The sequence below is a fragment of the Hoplias malabaricus genome, chromosome 1, assembly GCF_029633855.1.
Source record: "Hoplias malabaricus isolate fHopMal1 chromosome 1, fHopMal1.hap1, whole genome shotgun sequence".
In the NCBI taxonomy this organism is placed as follows: Eukaryota; Metazoa; Chordata; class Actinopteri; order Characiformes; family Erythrinidae; genus Hoplias; species Hoplias malabaricus.
Window position 1 is genome coordinate 46,651,709 of NC_089800.1, and position 26,369 is coordinate 46,678,077.

The 26,369-nt window shown below is 38.2% G+C and overlaps 1 protein-coding gene across 8 annotated transcripts in view; it reads right to left on the bottom strand.

The window, feature by feature from the left end:
* Nucleotides 1-23,607, bottom strand: part of bcas3 (BCAS3 microtubule associated cell migration factor) — a 253,815-nt gene extending 230,208 nt beyond the window's left edge. For 4 of the 8 annotated variants that reach the window (XM_066664482.1, XM_066664472.1, XM_066664522.1 and 1 more), the window contains exons 1-7: nucleotides 23,473-23,580; nucleotides 22,645-22,733; nucleotides 21,652-21,706; nucleotides 20,999-21,074; nucleotides 17,507-17,613; nucleotides 10,520-10,601; nucleotides 7,443-7,515 (exon numbers count right to left, since the gene is read on the bottom strand). In XM_066664482.1, coding sequence (XP_066520579.1) covers nucleotides 7,443-7,515; nucleotides 10,520-10,601; nucleotides 17,507-17,613; nucleotides 20,999-21,074; nucleotides 21,652-21,706; nucleotides 22,645-22,733; nucleotides 23,473-23,475 — 485 coding nt within the window. In that variant the 5' untranslated portion in view covers nucleotides 23,476-23,580. Of the gene's footprint in view, nucleotides 1-7,442; nucleotides 7,516-10,519; nucleotides 10,602-17,506; nucleotides 17,614-20,998; nucleotides 21,075-21,651; nucleotides 21,707-22,644; nucleotides 22,734-22,950; nucleotides 22,970-23,194; nucleotides 23,311-23,472 lie in introns of those variants that run through there. The other 4 variants (XM_066664500.1, XM_066664508.1, XM_066664491.1 and 1 more) reach the window with 4 other exon arrangements.
* Nucleotides 23,608-26,369: the final 2,762 nt, after the last annotated feature.

The window sequence follows — 26,369 nt, forward strand, 5'->3', positions numbered from 1 at the left end:
CACAATTATTATTATTATTATTATTATATTATTAAAAAAGTCCATACTTCTTTATTCACTGTTTTAAATGATCTGTTTATCATAAATAATAAAAAAGACCCAACTTTTTCAGCCCCTTATATATAAAAGTCAAAACATATGTAAATCAATACAGCTGTCAGTTAATGAGTCAAAGGAAAACTAGCCAAGCATAGGAATTGTAATGTTGAATAAACATTATAGCTTCCCATGCTACAAAATCCACCATGTTAAATAACACAGATTAAACAAGTTTATATTATGTTATACTTAGTTTATTTTATGTCAGTGGGAAATGAAATTGGAAATTCATTCAATAAATCTACTGAAATAACCATGTAATCATATCACTATATAAATTTAAGGAGGTGTTAGTACTCAAGTTTGTTGCCTTAAAAACCTTCTAAACTAATTGTTTAGCAATTATTTATTTATGAATTCAACATTACATACATACATACTTACACACACACACACACACACGTGTTATCTCTTTAAAGAAAGACACAGAGAGAGAGTGAGAAAGAGAGAGATAAAGATATCATTTATGTCGTGTGTTAAATGCCTCTTCCAGTGTTTGTGCTCTCGTAAAGCTTCGGTGGCATGAGCTCCAGGCAAGACACGAGGCATGGAGCCACTATTATCACAGCAGAAAACACTCTAGATGCAGATAGTGAGATTAATAGAGGCATTTAACTTCTCTAACTTGTCTTATAGCCACTATTCATTGATTTCAGCATTATCTGGGTCAGATCAATCCAATTTAAAGCTTTTCAGAGCCAATTTGACACAAATGATATGCTCCCAGCTTGATTAATGGGACAGTGATAGCCATGAAAGAAAAGAATCATATTGGTCACTTCAATTACCTTTTTGGATGATAACTAATGGCCTGGTTCTAATGGAGGCAATGTACTGTCATCTATAATAGAATTTCCTCTCACTGAAAATCTAGAATTTAATTTGAGAGTGACCGTAAATTTCAATTACCTTTATAAAATCATATCAGAGTTTCAGTACAGCACACATGTAGGTGACACTGAGCACGAACGTACAGCTCTAGTCTGTGATTTCTGTGATCACATTTTATCAGCATCAAATGCATGCTTTCTTCAACAAAAGGATGTGTTTATTGAGACATACCCCTAGTTTCAGAAGTGGTCAACAAATCCATAATCTGTATATTTTCCTGACATCTTTTGTACCTATACATTTATCATTCCTTAAAATTACTAAAATGTGAGTAAACTAGTTTTTAGATTTGGCCCATGGTCAAGTGATGGTCAATACTGAAAGCCTCAGCTTCTCCATTTGGCATTCTCAACAAGAAATAACACAATCTTACCAAAAGGCCCAAGAGAACACCTGCAAAATCCATCTGTTTTCAGATAAGTACAGTCATATAAAAGGCTTATTCTGGACTTTCGTCATTCAACCCAGCAACAGCACCAGATGTGAAGTCACTATTCAAATGAACATTAAGGATTTTTACAACTAGGTTTATGCCATACTTTTAGTAAATTTAGCGGTTTACAAGAGTTATCATGAAACATACTACTAATTTCTTTACTTGGCCATATACTTGGATTCATTGACATCTGTTATTCTAACTTCCACAACTCTGTGTGGTTACAGCATGCTCTCCAACTGACCCTGTTTCAGAGTGAAGTTTCAGTCTATAAGGTTAACCTATGTGAAACCTGTGTCAGAAGGAGGAAACACTTCTTGTGGGCCACAAAATATAGAGGAAGCCTGGAAATGAAAGACATTTCCAGCAAATACATTCATTTACAAGTGGATGTCATAACATCCAGGCTTCTGCAACTTTATGAGCCCTGAAAGAGGAAAAAAAAAGACAATTACATGGTCTGGAAAAGCAAAATAAACACTGCTATACCCCAGAGCACAACATGTTTTGCTGCAACTCTGTCATACTATCTTTCAAAAGTCAATTAAAATGCACTTTTAATCTAAATTTAATAGAAACCTTAAAAAGTTTAACATAAAATGTGGCATACGCAGATGTTTTAGCTACCTAACAATTCATTAAACATACATAATGTAAAAATAAATAAGAAAATAAATAAAACATTGCAGAAGAGAGACATATGTGAATTTATCTGTAGAGTGTTACTTGTTAATTATTTTCACATAGACCATAAACATAAATCTAAAGTATATACTAACACAAATACAATCCTTTTCTAAATAACAATAAGTGCACATTCTCTACAGAGAAAACCTTTACCACATTTCAGTGCAAAATTTGTTGAATGCAATATATTTAAAAAAGGTATTTGTTCAAATGTTCAATTTCATTTCAGAATGACTGTTCATTTTTTTCCCCCAGTTGTTTTCAACCTTCATGTGACTGGACACACATTATTAAATTTAGAGTTACAGCATTTAGCAGATGCTCTAATCCAGAGCGACTCGCAAAAGTGCTCAGTGTTCAGTCAGAATGTGTATCCTGGCCAGTTCATCATTAAAATATGTACGTAATCTGTAAATATGACACTCTTTATAAAGAGGTGTAAAATATTTAAAAGGTAAGGGTGATACATAACTGATCTGATCTCTGAAGTCCCTTGGGCCCACCTCTCACTGATTCATAAGAACTATTTCCAAGTAAAGTGAAGTAAAAACACAGATGAAAACAATTACACTATTTTTGTAAGCAACAAGTGAGGTGGGTGGTAACAGACATTTTCTAAAAAGAAAAAAAAATCCTGTCAAAATTTTCAGTGCACTCTCACTCCCCCTGCCTCCTTCGAGCAGAGCTTCAGCACACAACAAACGCTGGCCACATCACAGGCTTCTTGGGGCCTGAGGGGGCCCTTTGATTCCGGCACGCCGCGGGCATTAGCGGGAAAGTAATTAGGGTAAAAAGTTCAACCACAGCTTCATGTCTGCCAGAAATACATTTCCTCTCCTTTCACTGGGCTCTGCCATGAATTCGCATGCATATTGGAAACACATTGAATGAGTATCCTGTTGCTGAGGCGCTATGCATTTCATGCTGGTGTTTATAGTGTTTAATTATGAAAGTACAACTGACTTCTCTCACCTTCCTTTCAGATCTACTGGCTTACAGTAAACATGTATGAGCACACTGACCCAGAGTCAAAAACTGACCAAAAGTTAAAAAGATAGAGGGCCTCCAAAGCTCACAGAGATAAAACACATGAAATAAATATTAATGAATTAGATGGGGTACAGAAAAGACAATCCTGCTTTAACACCTCCACATACCAAAGAGGATAATGATACGATCTCTAAAAACACTGTTTGTTAATGCTGTCTTTATGGCTGCTGAATATAGAAAGTTAAAAAGAAAAAGAAACACAAAGTAATGAAAGCCACTTTTATATGAGTGCCTTTAAAAAGAAAGACATCCTTCAAAGGCACATTCCCATCCTTACAGACACTGAGTAATGTGGCTGTCCAATCACCATGAACTAGCACACAGTGATGATCTGGTGGATATTGTACATCTGGCCTGAGCTTTCCAAACAAGTTACCTTCCCTCGTGGGAAAGAGCTGTGCTTATTTTCAGCCTGATGGTAAAAAAATGATTGTAAGAATTGACATATTTATCAGTGGGTCCAAATAGTGAGCCATTTTTCAAACTCCCATAGTCTGCTGAGCAAACTAACAAAAAAAATTAAAAATTATCAAATAAGTAAAGGTAAATACCACAGTATCTACTGTTTCACATTTTCTGTGAGCAAGCTCTGAACAAGGTAATATGTAGTTCTTGCTTTTTTTCTAACTTTGTATTGCCCTTTAAACAACACACTAAACACCAGAGTAGGCTAAATGTTCAATTTATTCCATTTACAGTTGAGCAGCTGTTACATACATAATTTGACATCATTTTTATCCTGTTTAAATATTTGGAACTTATGATACTGCATCAAACTATACACATCAGATGGTCTTAAAAAAATAAAAGCTAAATAAAAACATTGCAGTGTTGTTTGCACTTCAATAAAAACAAACAAACAAACAAAAAAACAGGCAGAACAAGCCAAATGTAACTCGCTTGCTGATCAGAGGTTTGATCGTTTGCTCTTCGTTAAAATGGCATGGCCAAAAATTGGGTTGGCTACAGGACATTTTGGAAAGATGAATGAAGACGTTCAGATCTTCATTAAGCAGCTGTAACTTTCACATATAGCTATCGGAGATATGCAGCCTAGCTGGAGTCTCATTTAAGCTAGTTTAGGCCACGCTAACACTATCAACTTCAAAACTGCGGTTTTTCTGGGACCAATTTCTTAACTCTTGAACCAGCGATAGATTAGGAAAAGTTTGCTGAAATTTGACAAAAACTAATGCTGCATTTTTCTGTCCAAAATACTGAATAATGTGTAAGTGATCATGTATTCACATGTTTAAATTAATTTATTGACATGTTGGTGTGGTGTAACTAAAGTTTCCAGCAAGCCAAAGGTTCTGGGCGTGATAGAGAGAGCACAAAAGTCTCATGGGGTTTAAAAGCATCGCTTGCCCAATCCGCTTAATCCACCGTCTCTCAAATGCTCAGAGATTTATCATTTAATACACTTTAGAAGGGATACCTCACATGTAAGGTTTTAAACCGTGATGAAAATGCAATGAAAAGTACAGCTTAATGTTACAATAGGCTTTAGCTGAGTCTTTTTAAAAATAGTCAGCATCACCCCCACTGCAAAGCTATTTTGTAATTAATAAGCAAGCATTAGGTGACAGCAGGACTTTATACGACTACAGCATTGAAAAAAGACAATTAGAGTCATCCTTAAAACACCTCTGATCCCTATGATAACCTTACATTGTGCTGCTAAGCATGGCCTCAGGCTCAGTACTGTTCTCAGGAGACTAATAATGGTTGAAGTGCTGCCGGTGTCCCAGAGCCAGTCATTGGGTGGCCAAAGAAGGTCTAAAAATTCAAAACACGACGCCTGAGAACAGTGTACCATCAGCTCAGCCTCCTCATGCTTAAGCTTCCGAAAGAAGCCCAGCTGTAATCTCCACAATGACAGAGGACTAAATTACTGGAAAACCATGCCCACATCCTCTCTGAAGAAATCTGGAAAGTTGAGGGAGGAGTAGTAGTTTGGAGAGAAGGGGCAATGTTTTCTGCCTGCCCAACAACTTAATTTCCCAACATGTCAAAGAACAAAAGCAGGCTTTCTGAAAGCTAAACCTCTGGTTTTACGAACAGGGCCACTGCAACTCCCACAAACAGTTAAAACCCCCACCTCAGTGCATATTCACGGGATTGCACTCACAAAATTTCACACACTTTAATACCTGCAGCCCTAAATAAAACAAAATAGCAATAACAACCCAGTGGAAAAATCAGGCCTCCTCCAGATATGACCAGGGGCCTATCAGGGACTGGCAAAATCATGCATTCCACTGCCGGCCTTATTGGCACTGGTGCACAGCACGAAGTGTAGAATATGTCAGGAAAATCACTCAATCCATACATTGTTTGGAGTTAAGGCATAATCCTTTCCATTGATAAAATTATGTTGAGTGTGCCTGGCTGGAAATGTGCCATGAAGGATTCGGCACACATGCTTTTTCCTTTTTTCTGGTTTTCCTTTAATTTGCAAATCTTGTAATCTAAGCCTAAAGCTGACTGAACCAACTTCTAACCCAGCAATGCTATGTCAGCCAACTCTCCAATGTGTTTTCCATTTAAGTGTCAGGACGGCATCCACTCTCGTGGTTGACAAAAGCTGTTATTTCAAAATGATTACATACTAAAAATTGTGAAGACTTTGGGTAAGATTATAAACTATTTCCTTTGAGGAGCAACAACCCTGGACAGCAATTCAGGAAAAAAGTATAAGATAAAAAAAATGAATAAAAAATAAATAAAAAGAAACAGCCATAGTAGAGCTATTTACCCCCAAAGTCTATAGTGGAACACAACAGTAAACACACTACTCTGGCACAGAAAAGTAGGTTATGATTTTCAGCAAGAGGCATATTTTCAGCGTATACCTAACCATCACTGGAAGACAAAGCCAAGCTATCAGAGTCTTTCTTAGGGCAGACACAGAGCATTAGGCTGAGCGAGTGTCTACAAAGTACTGCAATTTTTGGAACCATCAGGACGGTGGTCTCCATCAATGAAAACTGGAGACTTTCTATTTTCTGAACATGAAATATTAAGTTAAGCTTTGTCATAGCTGTGAAGAGCGTGTCAGTGGTACGAGAGACATGTTTCCCTTGAGTCAGTGCTATGACCCGGAGACAGCTGGGGCCCTCTGGAGCCAGTTGGTCGGTCGGTCCAATGGCCCATCATCACAGTCAAGAAGACTTTGTTGCTGCATGTAATTTGCAGTCAATAACATGTCTTCAGAACTGTTTAAGATTTTACCTCATAACATCTACATGTCACAGCGAATGAAGGCTACCACTTGGACTTGGGAAAAAAAAACTGGACACTGGTGGAACATTCCATTAGACATGCAGTTAACCTTGACTCTCCAGTCAAGTTTCATAAAAAGCTAATTTATGTCAATTAAGTACATGGATGCATGGCATGGAAATTATAGGTCAGCATGTTCAACCCTTGACAAAAAGGCTTGACATTATTCAAATTAAGATTTTCCAGGTATAAGTGACCAAAATATATAAAAAAAAGTGCTCAAAATCTTATGAACAGCTTCCTATTAAAAATTAACAACAGTATTATTAGTGAGACTTTTGTAGCCTTTTTTGTTTCAGTAAAAAATCTTCAGAGGAGTCTTAACTTTAGATTTTACACTGCTGTGTGGAATCAGTCACAACACTGATGGTGAGGTCAGGTATTACTGATTAATTCTGGATCACAAACACCACTATAACACATTCTCAAGGTATTGGATAGTGCTCCTTTAGCTCATGTTCAGTGGGTGGACAGTAGAGCCAAAAAAAAGCTGCAGCACTGTAGAATGAAAATTTCAGATGGTTCTTGTTCACATTACGCTGTCATTACAGCACTTATTATTTGGGGATGTTCCTTAACACGACATAAAGCAAGGGAAGAAATTCAGATCTTTTGTGTCATATACATCCCAAACTATCTACAATCATTAGGCAATAGGTAGAATATGCTAAGAATTACAAGAATTTCAGCTAAAAACCAGCTGGTCTTCAGCTTACTTAGATGTTGCAAAGACTGGGCCCCAGGTTTGTCTGTTGCAGCTGACTGAGTGAAGTGGTGAGAGAGTTGTTTGTTGTAACTGCAATGTAAGAAGGTGGCCTTTCAGTTAATTACATGTTAAATGAGCACTGAGCCCAACATTTATATGCCTATATCATTTGTGTATTTGTGAACAGAGCAGGGCCAATGAAAATGAAAGCGCCAGCGGCACATGACAGAGCCAGAGAGATCCAGAGTCCAGCTGCCCGAGGAAGTGATGTCATTGGTTTGTACTCACCCTGAGGAGCCCGTGCTCTTGCACACACCGAGGAGGGGCCGCTTCTCTGCAAAGCTGTCAGTCTTGAGGGGACCTGCAGTCAGGGAACAGAGAGGGGAACATTAACTGCTGACCCACACAGAGAGGGACATTCATTAGGCTTGCATGTGAGGTCTCTTGTCAGTCAGCCAGAGCCACCCACCACACTTGATGACAAAAAGCGGCTACCGCAACAGGAAGCGTGTTGAGTGCATTACAACAGATGCTCTGTAATCAAATTATGGTTTCAAAATTTCCAAGGAAATAAAATAAATAAAGCAAGCACTTCTTTCCTGTCAACTTATAGACTCATGTTTACTGACCACAAAATAATGCCAGGGCTCGCAAAGAGATACTTATGGGGATCAAATGAAATTAAAATACCAGTGTGTAAGACATTAAGCATGGACATGGAACAGAAACACAACTCTGTGCAACGTGTTGAACACAAACTCGCTTTTCAGTGATTCTCAAAAAAAGAGTGCCTTCAAAGCTTTAGGAGGGGCCTGGTTTTAATTTTGAGGGCTCAGAGAATTTGCAGTATGGTAAAAAGCTGGTGGGCATATTTTGGGAGGAGAAAACATGTCACATTACATTTACAGATCCCATATTTACTTAATTCATCTGATTTTAAAGAGAGGGGCAAAATGTCCTATAATGTCCAGATTGGAGGATGATGTTAGCTTTTGTGGGGCTGTAATTTGGGATTTGGGCAGCCATGCCATGAGAGTAATCATGTGCAGGAAGGCAGAGTCCCTATGGCTGGCGTGTGAGTACAAATACGCCACTCTCAGAACCTTAACGCTTTAAAAGGGTCTCCGCTCTGTCTTTGCTTTTCAGTCACCAAACACTGTGACTGGTCACGATACGTAGTTATAATATGATGAACATTAACAGGCAACAGCTTTCTGGTACAGGAAAAACACAATTAAAAAAGGAAGCTGCAATTCTTATTTTTTTTTGGATCCTGACTTAAGTAACTGAATGTCTTTTTTTTTTTTTTAAACTGCACTCATCAAAAAAGTAAGGTGTGTTAAACTGTGACATTTTGAAGATGACAGTTATGACAAATTGATGCAACTTGTTTGTGTATAACTAAAAACTTATGAGTTGCAAAAGATGAGACAAGACCATACACATATTACACTACAAACAGGAAGCTCCCTAAAACAGGAGAATTCAATTTATTCATAGTCAGTGCCGGGTTAGGGCTTAATAGCAAAGTTAAATAGCATCCGAATCAGAGTAAATGTCAAAAACACCATCGGGGGGTGAATTGTGGTTAATTCCTTTAAAAGAAAGCGGAACTTCCTTCTTTATTCTGGGAAAGACCTTGCCTTATTAAAACTGACACCTATTTTCAGGACTTTCCAAATCCGCCCACCCAGACTCCCAGTTGAAACAATTACTCTTTTTAAAGTGCACAACAGTACAACACTGTTTGCACCAGGCAGATTGCAATCAGTTTCCCCACTACAACAATTCATTTTATTTTGCAGAGAATCATTCTCCTCATGTGTTGGATATCTGCTGCTTCTTATTACTGCAGCTAGCTTTTATCCACTTCCAGCTTGTGTTGAAAGCCATCATTGTGCATTGTTGAAATATGCCAAAAGCTTGGAATGCAAATTCTAGACACAAATGTCACGTTGAAATGTCATTCACTGGATTTCTCATAGTTTAACTGTACCTTGCTATTCACAAACAGCTTTATACACCAATGTCTTAAAACGATCAGGAGAGCCTGAATAACAAAAACAGGCAATAAACGTACAGGATGCTACAATGAATTTTCCTGAAAAATGACATTAATACAGTAAATGCCCATATGCTGGAATCCAACAAGACAGTGAGTGTACTCTCGTCAGGCTATTCCTTTTCCTTCTTTTAACAAATACACCGACCACAGGCATGAACAGGCCAACAAGAGGGTTGTGATGAAAGAGGAGAAAAAGTCTCAGAAGTATGTAGCTCTGTCAGAACGCTGGTAAGAGCCTGCCATCTGACAGCAGGCCAACACTAAAAGGACTGATTTTAATATTAGGATGGGAACAACCCAGGCCCCTGGCAAGATTCCTGAACTATTAAGAAATAGTCGGTAGTCTTTAATTTCAACATGACATACAGAAGACAATAAAAAAATAAATAAATAAGACTTCATAAACTGTGCCATATCAAACTCGGGTCAGCAGGAATGTGACCGCTGAAATAATGTTACTCTCTGCAAATCATTTCTGAAACAAATGTATACTTGTTTATATAATGTGCAATATATTACTGAAAGACACACTGGAAACATATGGCAAAGTAAATAAATCACGGTTCATGTTACTCAAGGTGCATATTCTTCTATCAGAATAGAATTAAAAAAATATATAAAAATAAATACCAGACAAACTGCAGATTTATGTGCCTTCAGACAATAATATTTTAATACTTCAAAGACAGAATATTGCACTGCATTAAAAAATGTGTAGTCAGTGCAATTTGTTTTAAAGGTTTGACAGTAAAGCAGGATTTCCACAGGAAGATGAATTAGAGGTGTCAAACTCAGAACCCAGCAGCCACAGCTCTGCAGATTGGCATTTCATTCACAGTGTCCAATATGGCAAATATACACAATGCTTCAAGACATTTATACTATATCCAGCATGTGACTTATTTATATATGTGATTAGACGGGACAGACCAAACTGAAACAGACTGGCCACATTTTTCAAGAAACACTACCCAATGTTATGGACTACATGATTACCTCTGGATGCTTTCTGAGATATAATGTTTAATCTGATATTTAAGTAGTGAACACAGTCAAAATATGCTGTGAAAAGCATACTATGATGATTAAAAAAAATAACACGTTGCCCAGTTTACCATATTTCCCCTTTTAACATTGAATTCAAACAACAAATATCTTGATATAAACTGGTAAGCTGAATTATAATAAATGAAGTGTATGAAAATAGGAGTCTGACAAACACCTAGTGTTTCCTAGGTGATGGTGAGTTACAGAGAACGTTAACTTAACTACGCAGAAATTACTAGTGCAAAATACCCACTGATATGAGGTGCTGGGAGGATCCGTGCAGTTCGTACAGGTCCATGCCTCACTGAGAACAGCTCCTGAGCTTCTCCACTCAGCTGCAGAAAAAAAAAATAAAATAAAAAAAAAAAAAAAAAAAAAAAACACGCATTCAATTAACACAAAATACCGCAAGCTTTGATTTGCTACTACTGATCACCAAATATAGTGATAAACATTTGATGCTTCTCACTCTCGCCTGCTCAATACCTTATATCAATAACAGTGTGGCAGTAACACAAACTTGTTACTCAAACAGAATACTTGCTCTTGCTTTCCTGTCATTAGAAATTCTGGATGACTGTTATTTTCATTTGAAGTATAGGCTAAAACTACTAGCTATAAGCAGTAGAGCAATTGATTAAAATCTAGCAGCACTAAGACTGGTCACTCATTCATTATCTGTATCAGTAAGGGGAATACACCCTTGAGGGGGCGCCAGTCCTTCACAGGGCGACACACACACTCATTCACACACACAGACACTTTTGAGTTGCCAATCCACCTACCAACAGGTGTTTTTGGACTGTGGGAGGATACCGGAACACCCGGAGGGAGAACACACCAAACTCCTCACAGACAGTCACCCGGAGCAGGAATCGAACCCACAACCTCCAGGTCCCTGGAGCTGTGTGACTGCGACACTACCTGCTGTGCCACTGTGCCACCCCTGGTCACTCATGTCATAGTAAATAAATTCCTTCATTAAGTAGATGGTTATGTATCTGTGCAGATATGCACATTAGAATCAGTCCACAATTCCCCTATTGATGCAAACCTCTAATCATCACAACCAACACTTCATGGAAAAGAGCAAGAGGTACAGTTTGTCTATTCCTGTACACATCGCCAATAACATCTTAATGAACATGTGTTGGTATTGCATGCAAGTAATGAAAACAGTTCAAGCCTTATATCGTGCAAAAATGATTAGAGAACATACTTTCACACACAGGAAAATCAGAACAGGCTTTCAAAGACAGCAGAAGAGGGCTGCGCAACAGGGGTTTGCACAACAACTACTGGTACAGAGACAGAAAGTTATCCAGTAAACCAATCCTACTTCCCACTGAGACATTAACAGACATAAAAGTGCCTGCATTACAATCAAATGATACATTGTTTGGTATGTAGTGGTTGTGAAGTGGTTTGTTAATGAGTTGCTCTACAATGAGAATCCAAACATTGGCCATCTGTCGACTAACCAAAACAAGGTGCAAAAAACAGCATGGTATATAATGGTTATTTGGGAATCAGAGTGAAAACAACATTCGGAACAGCATTAAGAACAAATTTCAGAAACACTGCTCCCTCGTTCCCAGTTTCACAGAATTGATGCTATTCTAATATAGCCATAAAGCTGCAGCATGTAGCACAAACACTGACATTTATTTCAAGAGTTTGACAGAGGACATAGAATAAATGGCATAAAGTAAGTAAGCTCCTCAGCAAAGCCTGTAACAGCTCATAGGGTCATCGGTTTTACAAGCCATATTAAGCTATGGCATTATATTTTATATCCTATACATCACATTAGAGCACTCCAGAAAGACACCAGCTTAATGCAATGATACAGCCTTATCATCCACTCAACATTTCCCACAGAGGAGCAATAACTGGGCGTTGCCCCCATAAAATATAGGGCCACTGGTGACCATAATAGAATATTTTGTGCAAAAATATAGCATGAAAATACTATATTCTGAAAATAAATTCCAGTGTCAGTGCACTCATGTGGACATACCCGTGATATCGTTTTTGACCTTTGGATGATCACATTTGTGCATTCCCAAAAAAAAAAAAAACCCGCGCATACACTACATTTAAAACTTATTTGACACTTTATTTGAATAACTAAGTATGTAAACAAAAGCTAAATCAGTTATACTACACATTGCAAACTATATGATCTACATGAAGACATGCAATAAATATATAAACAAATAAACAAATAAATAAATAAATAAATAAATAAATAAATGTTCATGAGTCCCATTAGGCCTGACTGATGCCTCTAGAATAATGCCATGGTATGCTTTTGTTTTAAAGCACCAAACATTTGCAATGTTTGTTCGGGTGTGTATATAAGTGCATGTGTGCGTATGTGTGTTAAATTACAAAGAATGTGCATTATCACATTACTGCGCATAATCCATGTGTCTAAAGCAGATAATCCCACCAGAGGATGATCGCTCTTTTGCACAATTAGTAGCTTTTGCAGAAAGAAGGATCAGTCATGTTTTTATTAAAAGTGGCTGCCAGGCAAGCAGGGAGATTAACATGTCATCTAAAATACAGCAGGTCGACTCTCACTCTCACTGAGAGAGAGAGAGAGAGAGAGAGAGAGAGAGAGAGAGAGAGAGAGAGAGAGAGAGAGAGAGAGAGAGAGAGAGAGAGAAATATATCCTAAGCAGAGAAAGAAAGAAAAAACATAAAACAAAATCCTTCACAGGCAAATAGGCCAAAAGAATAATGGAATTTACCAGATTGCAAGGTTTGCATTAGTGCAACTGTCATTTCACATTAGTGTTCATGTTCAAAAGCTTTGTCTTCCTCTACAAGTATTCCACTATTAAATTATGTTTGATGACAGTCAATATGCAAAATTACTTATTGTTTTGTTCTTTTCAAACATTCATTCAAATGAATGCTGATTAAATTCACACCAAAAAAATAAATAAATCACAAAGCTATACATCTGGAATTTGCAGTGGGGCTGGTGCAAAATATCTGAATAATTTAAAGTTGAGTTTGATTCAAGAACAGTGAGGAAAGTAGACAGATGAGTGTTGATTAGGCCAGCATCAAGCTGGAGATTATGCTGGTGATAAGCTATAAGCCTCTCTCCTGGGCTGCTGAGGTCTGTAAAACACTAACCTTGCACTAAAAAACTGCAAGGTAAACATTTTTGTACAAGAAACCCTGTTACAAGTGTAGCTTTGACACATTGATCATTAATATTAATTTAATCTAAAGTTTGCAAATGTTTGAAATAGGGCTTGAGCAGCTCGCACCAAAGAAAGTCAAATGTAACCACTGAGGGGGAGGAGGAAGAAAGCCTTTTCAGTGACCAAAGCACAATCACACACCAACTATGAACAGTGCTCAAAAAACAAGAGAGGAATGAGCTCCCAGCAACATTAGAAACAATATCTGGAGCATACTAATAATGTACAAAATAATGGTTCATTAATCATAATCATGGTAAAATGTACAATTAATTGCGATACTGATTTACACTCATATCGCCCAGCACTAGTTTGACATAATTATAATAATTCAATATTCATTTTTACAACATATACATTAATAATAACGTAAACGGTAATAATATAATAAACGATAACAGATCCTCCTTTAAAGGCTAAGCACCAGCTATATGAAAGTGTCAAACAAATAAATACAGTGGAATTAGAGTTCCTAACTTATGTTTATTGATAGTTAGAAAACATGTTATTTCTTACTAATTCTAGAAATAAGGTTTAAAAGACCATTGGTCCCCGCAAATGGCCCAAAAGTCCCAAAATATCCAGTACATTTGTCCACTTTAAACGGGCACTTTGGAAAGGACCATCCGCTCACTCCGTTACCTGTAGTGCTCATTTCACTGGCGCTTTTCCAACAATATGGACATGTAAGGAAACCAACGAAAGGTGTTCAAGAGCCTCTGTAACATGGAGGTAAACAGGGTAAGGACACTTACTTCGCCTGTTTTAGTTGGTGTTAGTTAACGTTAGCTTGACTTGCTAAACTCGGTGCTCAGATTATACTCGGCTACGTAGCTGCATTACGGAGGTTTAAAGTGTCGGATGAATTCAAGCTCCACTTCAAGCGATCACATTTACAAGAATAACGGTACCTCTAAATTTGAGTTTAGCTTATTGCTAGGCTATTGTCATGAATAATGTTGGTTATTTAGCGAGCTAGATACTGTCATAACAGTTAGTCATAACGGTGTTTTACCGCGGCGTTGTTCAGCTGTTGTCCACCAGTGACGTCACGGTTGCGTTTAAGAATTTCCGTAGCGAGCTCGGGGTTTTCCGTCAATTTAATAAAATTGTCAGTTTTAAAGCAAATTAAACATGCTATTTTCATTTTAATTCATACTTATATATGTCAGTAACTACAATAATGTGAAATATTCATGGAGGTCCATTAAGTGGTGCTTAGCCTTTAAAAAGAGGGGAAATAAACCTGCTCAAAGTTGTAAAGTTAAACCAATTTAAGCTAAACCTAGTACACGAATGAATATTAACTAATGATTTCATTTATAGAACATATCTTTTTTGTTTTTCGTATTCATTTATACATCTAAAGAACACGTGTAGCCTGCTGCGCTGTTCATGCTAACTGAGAAAAGCAAGAAATGTTTTTAGAACATCAGCTGTATTTTCACCTCAGTGCACCATGCACCTCTCCACTCCTTGCGTTTACCCACTACAATCTGCCTGTTATCTTCTGCCGAAGCACAACACCTCTCTAGCCAAAGATCTTTCTTTGAGGAGATGTTAATGCACACACTCCACAAACATGCAAGCACACACTCCAGCAGGGCGCATTCGCCCTGATCCTCCTCCTCCTCCATTCAACACCATTACAGAGGGTGTCAGTGTAGCAACTGTCAAAAACACTCCACAGTCACTCACGACCAGAAACTCTGCAGCTTTCAACACTTACACTGACCCAAGAAAAAACAGACCACAAATGATATGTAACAAGTGAAGGGAAAGGGTAAAGAAAAGAAAATGGAAATAAGAGAAAAGAATAGATGCAATAAATAAATAATTTTTAATTACTGGTCATCCCATTTAAATATATCTTCACGTGAATGGGGGGGTTCATTATTTGCAATACTTCACAGATATTGGCTCTAAAGTGGCACCTGGAACTAACGCATTTTCTTAACTGGCCAAACCTATTTAGGCAAAATCGTGTTCTCCAAAGTGACTACAACCATGTGACATATGGCTGAAGGATGAAACTTTCAACCATAGCATGAGAAATTATCATTTCAAAGTGCCTGATTTCAAGATTCTTTAAATTTGACACTAATTCATTCAAGTGCCGCAAAATGTTGGTCGTCCGTGTACGACAAATGCCTAAGAGAACAAAATCATATGCAGAATCTCAGGGAATCCGTTCAACACTGCAGCTGGAACAGCTCTCCAATTTAGCCCTGAATGGGAAATGTTCTGTTTGGCATACAGTGTCTCGCTGTCTGAGGGAATTCAGACTGGGAGCCCACTGCACAGTAAATGAGCCACCAATGAAAAGATCAGAGTAACACTTGCTGAGGAGCATGCGGTTGGACAGAGGAGAACTGGTCCAAAGTTTGCTTTAAGTGATGAGAGCAAATTTAATTACACTGGATCAAATGGCAAACATTATGTTAAATGTTTAATAACTGAACTCCAGCGTGTGTGAAAAACTCAGTTAAGTTTAAGGGAGGAAGCATTTATTTATTTATTTTAATCAGGAGAAGGGCCTCATACAACCCCAGGGCAAGGTAAGTGCTAAAGCATATCAGAAGCTACTTTGCCTACATGACAGTCCTTCCCTGCAAGTTTCTCCCAATCAGCCCAAAATATTAACACAAGACAATGTCACACTGCAAAACAGTTCTTAACATTCATCCATTATTAGTAAGGGCTTATCCAGTTCAGGGTCGCGGTGGGTCCAGAGCCTACCTGGAATCATTGGGCGCAAGGCGGGAATACACCCTGGAGGGGCGCCAGCCCTTCACAGGACAACACACACACACACACACACACACACACATTTGAGTCGCCAATCCACCTACAAACGTGTGTTTTTGGACCATGGGAGGAAACCCACACAGACACAGGGAGAACACACCAAACTCCCCACAGACAGTCACCGGGAGCTCTTAACATTGCTATAATAAAATGGCCTGCACAGATTCCTGCAAAGTTACGGCTACACAGTTACTGAGCTGTAGAAAACAACCAGTATGAGAAACTGCTGCTGTCTTGTGGGCAAAGCTGTGCTAAAGTCATTCAAATTAAGAGACTTTAAACTTTCTGCTATTTTTTTAAAAGCTATAACCATCAAAATTTAATTAGTTGGCTTCTTTTCTATTTTAGATTACAGCTCATTTTCAAATTTGACATTTAAATTTTTCATGACAAAGAATACATTTATATTCTGAAATATTCTTCATCAACTTCACTTCTAATCATGTCAGGATCACTGTCATTAGGAATGAGCATCGATTTTAAGAAAATGTTAGTTGTTCTGTAATTTCTCTCTACTCCATTAACCCTTGCCTTAGTTGTACATACCTATTATAATTATTTTACTGCACATTCAACCTCGGTGCTTTTATAATACACAACCGTTTATTTATTCAAGTTCTTTGGTATTCAGTAGTGATGTTAGAACAACCAGCTGAAAGGTTTGCATTCAATATTTCAACCAACAAATGCGCTTTAATAATAATCCTTGCCTTTGACAGTACTGACATCAAGTGGATGAAACGTGGAATTGCACATGTAGTCACAATCATGCCCCAGACATGGGACAGAGAGAAAAAACAGGACCAGACACAATTATGATACCCTGCCTGGGATTCAAAAGTGAACACAAGATGAAAGAAGAAGCATAATGAAGTGAATGAGCAATAGGCAGGACCATTAATGCTCTGACTCCTAGCTCAAGCACTGGCAACAGAAATAAGAATTGTGTGTGGTATGTGATATTTTCCTACTCTGCTCTGGTAACTGTGAACATTATTTTAGATTTTAGACATAGTTCATATACACAAACAGCAGTTTTTAAGCTTATTTGTGGATAAATGTATAATGCTCAATTCAGCCAATGCTTCACCATGGTATGCATTTTAAAAGAAACAATACCGGGCCAATCAGAAAGGTGGCAATTTACATAAATCAGCTTTATCATAAGCAACAGTACCATCAGTAGGTAAGTTTTTAAAAGCACTCACTGATATGCTCCAAATCTGCATTCCATCTGTGTAGCCAATCATCAGACACAGAGGCGGGTCAGCACCACTGCCGTGCATCTCCAGAAACTCTGGTGAGCGAGCCACATCTAGGCACAGGAGAGGAGACAGGAAAAAAAAAAAAAAAAAACACTTTTCAGCAGCCGCCAAAGACAAATGGGATGCAATGCTAGTCAGTTTACAGATAAAAGATTTGTACATGTGAAGGCTAAATAGCATAATGAACCTCCTACAAACTAATAATTATGGCTATGCTGATGAGCTCAACCTGTAGCTCAGAGGCTGTTTGGCTGATATATTTACTGAAGAACTGAATTTAAAACCTGCACATATAATTAACTAACTTTCATTCATTCATTGTCTGTAAAGGCTTATCCAGTTCAGGGTCACGGTGGGTCCGGAGCCTACCTGGAATCACTGAGCAACACACCCTAGAGGGAGCGCCAGTCCTTCACAGGGCGACACACTGACACACTGACACTTCTGAGTCACCAATCCACCGAATTAGCTAACTTATCGCTTGAATATTTCCCACATTTTAAATATTTTTCCATCAATAACTTTGACATATTTATTCTATAAAAATCAATAAATATTACAAAGAAGAAAAAATAAATAAATCAGAAGCAGCTTACCAAAGATTTGTAACTAAAAATAAGATCAAATAATTGAGCACCACTGGTACAGAGGATGTGAGCAGTGGGTGTTATAGCTGACTGCCATGAAGTTAAATGGGTCATTTGTTTAAATGATGAAGGAGATAGCAGACTTGAAATATATATATATTTTTAAATATCAAGCATCCAGATAATGCCATAATGGCCTGCTGTACACAAGACTAATTTATGTCTTTTTGTTGTATATTTATATAGTCAAATGTGTAATGAAATCACTCATGGAGGGAAATGAGCCATGCGTCTAACAAGAACAACTATCTGGAGGGCTAACTATACATTTAAGACTCTAACGGAAGAAGACATTGTATAAACAGCTTTCATGTTTGCTGTCAAGCTCCAGTTTTCCATAGCTGGCATAGCTGCATAAATGTCAGGGTGAAAACATAGCTCTGTCACTCATCTCCCTGCTGAGAAATGAACCATCAAAAAAGCACAGTTTTCATTGGCCAAACCTTTCTAAGAAAAAAAAAAAAAAAAAAAGATCAACTATATACACTGGACGTGACAATTTCATTTTGGAATTTCACCACTTGAGAATGAGTCACCACCCAAATCATACCTGCTCTATTGTGGTCCTGTTGGGGCCCTGACTACTGAAGAGCAGGGTGAAATGGGGATAAGAAAGTATACAGAGGAACAGATGGACTACAGTCTGTAATTGTAGAACTACAAAGTATATGGTCAGTGGAGCTGATAAAATGGACAATGAATGTAGATACAATCCAGTGATTGTTTAGTGTCCAAACAGTTTTATAATTGATGGCTGAAACACACTCAAAAAAAAGCTGCGAGAGGTCCATATTTACCACTGGGTCACATCACATTGTCTTTTAAATGTTGCAGGTTTTCCAGTGCAACATTTGCCTATTTTTTCTGTGCACAAGTCATGAGCTGCTCAGCAGTCTGTGGTCATTGTTGTCTCATTTTCCCCCTTTTTATGACAATTGTCTCATGAAGCTCCTTTCACCTGCTTAAAACGTAATCAAAGTCACACAGCTCCAGGGACCTGGAGGTTGTGGGTTCGATTCCCACTCTGGGTGACTATCTATGAGGAGGTGGTGTGTTCTCCCCATGTCTGCATGGGTTTCCTCCGGGTGCTCCGGTTTCCTCCCACTGTCCAAAAACACACGTTGGTAGGTGGACTGGCGACTCAAAAGTGTCCATGGGTGTGAGTGTGTGTGTGTTGCCCTGTGAAGGAATGGTGCCCCCTCCAGGGTGTATTCCTGCCTTGCGCCCAGTGATTCCAGGTAGGCTCTGGACCCACCGTGACCCTGAACCCTAATAAGTGTTACAGATAATGAATGGATGGATGGATAATCAAGTTGGTCAGTGAAAAAATTAGAAATGTTTTATTTGTATTTTTATAATTAAATAAAAACTATAGTAATTCAACAAATTAGTTTTCAATATTTCTGGAAATGATGTTTGTACATTATAACTATCCAGTTATAATCCAGTTAAACTATGCTTATCCAGTTCAGGGTCACGTTGGGTCCAGAGCCTACCTGGAATCATTGGAAGTAAGGCAGGAACACACCCTGGAGGGGACACCAGTACATCACAGGGCACACCCCCCCCCCCCCCTACGGACACTTTAGAGATATGTGTTTTTGGACTGTGGGAGAACACCCGGAGGAAACCCATGCGGACACGGGGAGAACACACCAAACTCCTCACTGACAGTCACCTGGAGCGGGATTTGAACCCACAACCTCCAGGTCCCTGGAGCTGTGTGACTGCGACACTACCTGCTGTGCCAGCCTTAGATAAATCATATTATAGTTAAATATAGTCCTGCAGACACACTGCTGTTCTCTCTCTATTTTTCCTTGCTCGAATAAATCTCAACCAACTCATGAAGGGCCTGAGAATCTACTAATAACTGGATATGTTAAAGCAACTGCACACTTAACTATCACTAATTACAAAATCCAGAAAGGCAAATGGATGCAAAATATGCAGTTGAGTAACCCTGCTCTAGAACCTTATTCACCTTATTCTCACTGCTCTAAAATGTCCTCCCTCCATTTCACAATGATTTATTTGGCTAAGCTTTTATTTTTATAATTCCAGCTGGCAGAATTATAGGGTCTGTGTTGGTTTTTGTTAGGTCTTTGTGCCTTAACTGTACAGTACCAGTATTCAGCAGCATGCTTTAGAGTGGGAACTCATTTCCCGCATGACCATTTTTCTGTTCATGTATATAAAACTACAATTTAGGCAGAAAATGCTTTTATCTGTTGAAATACCTTCTCACTGATAACAGGCCTAATTTAGACTGGTGATTTCAAGTATAGCATATAGTTTATGTTTTGAGAGTTGGCATACTGGAGATGGAAAAGAAAGATATGAGAAGGTGACAGGAAAAGTAAAGTATAGGTTCATTCATTCATTCATTATCTGTAAGCGCTTATCCAGTTCAGGGTCGCGGTGGGTCCAGTGCCTACCTGGAATCATTGGGTGCAAGGCAGGAATACACCCTGGAGGGGGCGCCAGTCCTTCATAGGGCAACACACACACTCTCACATTCAATCACACACTCACACCTATGGACACTTTTGAGTCGCCAATCCACCTACCAACGTGTGTTTTTGGACTGTGGGAGGAAACCGGAGCACCCGGAGGAAACCCACGCAGACACAGGGAGAACACACCACACTCCTCACAGACAATCATCCAGAGTGGGAATCGAACCCACAACCTCCAGGTCCCTGTAACTGTGTGACTGCGACACAGTACCTGCTGTGCCACCGTGCCGCCCAAAGTATAGGTAACATTATTCAAAAGAGGAACATACCATTAATGTCAGCTTTCTCAAAACGAACCCATATGATTTTTTCTTTTTCATCAGTTGGAGGTGCCCCAGTGTATGCCTGTGGGAAGAAAATAAAAGTCTTTAAAAAGACAAGGTATAAAATATTAATTGAACATGTTAAGTATAAATATACTAATATTACTGCTGGATACCAAATTACTACTAAAACATTACCAAATAACTGGAAACTGTGCTTAATTCAACTTAGAGTTCTTAAGTAATCAATTATATGCTTGTTATTATTCATGAACTGCTGATTCTTTGCCAGTAAAACTGGAATAACAAATATAAACAAAGTCAACGTTTAATTTATAATGCATACAGCTTAGCTTCAAGATGAAGCAATAATATATTGCTTATAAAGCATGTCCTACAAGATTTTGACATCAGTAAAAAATAATATTTTATATATTGCACTGATAACAATGGATAAATACTGTTTTCTGGGAACATAATTGTCTCAATGAATTTAAACAAAATAAAGGTTTAAAACTTAACATTGTTTAGTTTACAATAATCAGCAATCTGACACTTACATAATGATTATATTTATTAAAAAACATTCTTTAAATTAGAGGTAAATAAACACAATAGATGCTGGTAAAATCTAACTTAATTAACTTAAAAAAGCTTACTTGAGGAACTACATCTTGCAAAAAAGTAACAACACTCTCCATGTAAGACTGTTCCCTGTAAAAACAAACAAACGTCATTATGAAACATTATAATTTATATAACAGCTGACAAATACAGCAGTGCAAAACTGGACTTTTAAAGCCTTAAAGCATGAAAATAATAAGGCTATCGACCGAGACGTTTTTATTAACCTAGAATTATAGTCAATCAGAGTAAATCTATATCACAATACCTAACTATGTTACACCGATATTCATGTTTGTTGGCACTTAATCATCAAAGTTGTGTAGAAACAAGCACATATTCCAACACAGTGAATAGTTTATCAAAACAGTTGGTAAAAGTTGTTCATTTTATAAGCAATGTTTAACATAGAGAAATATAACGATTCAAAGTAGTTGTCTTTATCGATCTTTGAACATAAGAACATTCCTCTGCAGCGCATCAAATATCCTAAATCTTCTGATAGAAAAGGAACATTGCATATGAAGGTATCAATATATAACCTGGGGGTGAGAGCTGCTGCATAATGTCGCAAATTTTAAATTTTGGACATATTTATTTCATAAGCCCTAAATACAGCCACATTTGCACATTCAGACAATCATCAACATCTCAGATGTTGACTTCTGGACTTTCTACACACAGAATCTACAGAAATGTTCCCAGTAAGATGTATTGACTATTGGGTAACACATACTGAGTCCTACTAAAAACCAAGGTGTAAAACTCCAGTATTTATGGGGCTTTTGGTGATATTCCTACTCAGACACATCTGAGTTAATTCTGACGTGAACTGGCAAACTCTTTGGGCAAGACAGAGCTGGGAAATAAGTACTGAACCCTGGTCCTGCAGAGGAACAGTTCAACACTAAATTAAAATGGGAAGAAGAAGCATGTAATCCATAAAAAGACAAAACAGCTAATACTGACTTCACAAAAACACACGAGCACAATACAGATTATTAGAAAGCAAGGGCTTTTGTTCTTACGTAGCAGCTTGAGCTCGAACTACAACTCCTCCAGCACAGCGACTTGGTCTGCGCGGGGAGTCCGAGGCCATGGTCAACCACTCTGGATCCTGAGAATATGGAATAGGAATTGAGATGAATGGTGCATTTTTCTTTTTACACATACAGACAAGGATAAGCTTAGCATGTATTGTGCATTGTGTTTGGGAGGATTCTCCATTTAGCTGAAGGGACAGCAGCTTATATCTAAATCAAAACTTCAGTCTTCTAGCTGTTTCTAATTCTAATAATATTGAATAACTGTTACTCTTATCAATCTGCACTTACCAGAATATGTCAGAGGTTATTTTTCTTTAAGAGCATCAGCACAAACAAAATCAAACTTTAAAAAGGTATAGAGGAATGTACAAACTTTTTAAAACCATTAATACTCATAACATTGTCGTAATTGTTAGAAAGTGACCTACAAATGGCACCAATATTGCAACATTTAAGACGGAACGGAATGTCTAATAAGCAGCTGGGGAATAAGAAGCCAATTTCAGCCTCAATGAACACGGACTATACTCGCCTGTAAATGACTAACTATGGCCAGTCCTCTACACTTGTGTAACAGGGAAAAAATCGATTTTTAAAACACTGAAGACTCCGGAGATTCACTGCCAGAACAGTCTCGAATACAAACATCTAAAAACATGGAAAAACAGATGTGATAATCGGCCACAACACTCAGCATAGCTAAAGCTAGCTAGTTAGCTGGCTAACTGGCCACTCTGAGACAGACACATCACTTCTAGATTTAAAAGCATTTCTCGAACAGTGACAACAGTTTAACCGGCACACACACACCATGATAATCCCCGTACAGCACAGAGAGTCTCTATAAGCCTTTATTCCAAAGATTGTACAAACCCGGGACGCGGCTGAATTCCGTTAAACTCAACACAGATCTTCCCAAAACGCAACAACAACACCGCGTCGACTACGTACAGCGGATACAACGAGGATCACAACCAATCAGAGGGTTCGCTCCCGAGGACCTAACCAATCAGATCGCGGTGGGGGTGGATTCTTTTCGAGCCAATCAGAGTGAGCAGAGAGCTGAATTGTTTCATTGCTCACTTCAGAAAAATAAAATTTGGAGAGTTGTATCAACCTGGACTCTCACACAGACTTAACTTCACCAGGACATACACAGAGGCTTTCTCCTTTCACGGAAAACACATTAAACGTTCGGAGATATAATTTAGGTCCTAGAAAACGGTAGGTTAATTTAGCAGAGAATATGGTCTCAGCCCACAATCCTTCTTGAACCCGAGAACCACAGCTGGGCACAAGAACAACAAGAAGTGCTTTTTTGGAGATGCTTTGACCTATACTTCACTGGTCTGAACGACTACTGCAATTAAAAACCAATCCTACAAAAGTGGGAATTGTTTTGTAAAATGCATTAAAGCAAGAATCTGTGATTTGTTAATTCTCTTAAATGATATCTGTTTAAAATACAAAAAGTACAAAGAAAAGACTTCCAATGTTTTCACTACCTAGCTTGATTGCATTTTGTATATATAACGATCAAGAATCTGAGCCTGCAACCCACTCCAAAACTGTTTATAGGGGCATGCTTAGCACTGTGTTAAATAAACTTTCATTTATTCATACTGTTTAACTATTTGGTAAGTGAGGATACTAATTGTTGGAGTTGAGCATTGGACTCCTTGAAATTTTGAAATCCTGACTTGACGCTTTGACTTTGATGTTGAAAAACAATGTAAATGTCAGCAAAGTGTTTCATTGTTTTCATACAGTAAGTGATTATTTTCCAAAAAGTAAGTTTGTATTATGAAAAAAAAAGCATTATATTTAGTCAGCATTGTGAGAAAAGTAGTCCCTGTTTTAGCAAAGCCCATCAATATTATGAAAAACAAGTGTAGTGGAAAATTTATGACAGATATAAGAAAGCGGAGTCTCTGAGTCTGCATCAAGTAAAACAACAATTTATTTAATGAAAGAGAATGCTATTCCTCTCTCTCTGACCCGCTTAACAAACTGCATCTTTATACCTGTGGTGCTTTATACCATAGCTCTCATTTCTTTACCTTACATGGCTACGAACCAAGTTACCATTGTTCACATTCCATTTGCTTTCTTTGCACATCAATTGCATTCTAATGCATCCTGTTCTCAGTATGAGTCATTTTACCATTTGTTTAACACTCTTTTGCATATCTTTCACCTTTCACAATGCACCCCCTCTATTCAGTTGGTCTTGGTTGTCTCCTCTCTGCGGTCTGCAGACAGAAGGAGTTGATTGGAAATGTTTTGATATGCTGTTATTTGAAACACACACACACACATAAGTCTGCTGTTTCACACAGAGAATTTGGATTAAAACAATTTCAGTTACACAAGCATACATTTTTATTTATTATTATTATTTTAATGCCTTATAACCATCACCACTGCCATCATTTTCGCCTGTGGCCCTGCATGGGACATAGGTTGCCAACAATTTCTCTCCAGCCATCCCGGACCTAAGCCATTAGTTCAAGATATACCCAAGTGTGGTGACCTGTCCTTTTCATGTGTGCCCCCAGGTCGCTGAGCCATGTATTTCTAGGGCAACCCTTCTTCTTTTTCCCCTGTGGGTTCAAGGTGATGGCCTGCCTTGTGCTGCATGCAGGCTTCTGGAGTGTGTGGCCAAAGCCTCTTCCAGCATCTTTGGAGGATCTCTTTTTTTTCTGCCAGCTGCTGTCTTGTTTACTGCCACAATCCTTTATTATAGATTCTGTCTGAACAGCGAATCTAAAGAATTCTTCTTCTAAGGCATGTGTTAATGAATGTCTGGATTCTCTTCATGGTGGAGGCAGTGATTCTCCAGGTCTCAGCTCCATTAATTAAGACCACCTTCATGACGCTATTAAAAGACCTATATTGACATTGATTGTCAGGTCTGTGGACCTCCAGATGTCCTTCAGCTGATGGAAACCTGACCTTACCTTGCTGATTTGATTTCTAATATTAGAATCTGTGACCTCCTGACCTCTGCATAGATCATATCAATATTGTGAGAAAAGCTCATTTTTTGCTTCTGTACCTGCCAAAGTTGAGTTTAAAAACACAACAAATTATTTTTGTGTTATTATTTTTTTAATAAATATTTCAGGGTTCCTATCCTTTGCCTTACAATGCATGCATCTGTTAAGAAGCAGTGTAATTGTGATTATCCTGGATCAGATGATATCTGTGATGTTCTGGGTGTTCTTTTAGTTTTATTTTTGGAACTGGCACATATTGTCTTGACAACACCTTTTTTTTTTTCCGGAATTACAAAGCGTCTTCTCCTCCACACATCACCAAGGCTGCACTAAACTAAGCTTCCATTTCTTATCTGTAGTGTTTGGTTTTGTCTGATCTGGCAGGCGTGTAAATTCGCCTGTTAGTCAACTGTGTCAGTGTATTTACTGAGCTCATGGGCTAGAGATCAAGTTAAACCATGGGGAGCAGATGGGAAATGGCAAATTCATTCAACTATTGTGATAAAGCCCATGAGTTCTTGGTGGGATCTGAAAATGGTATTCTCTGATAAAGTCTAGCTGGAGCCATCAGCATGGGAGGACGTGTTTATGGCAGGTGTGAACTACAAACAGAGAGTGCATGTGTTGAAAGGTTGATCATTCCACTGCTTAATAACCTCAATCTGAAAAGCTAACCATTGTGCTTAGTGCATTCCTTAAACCTGTCCA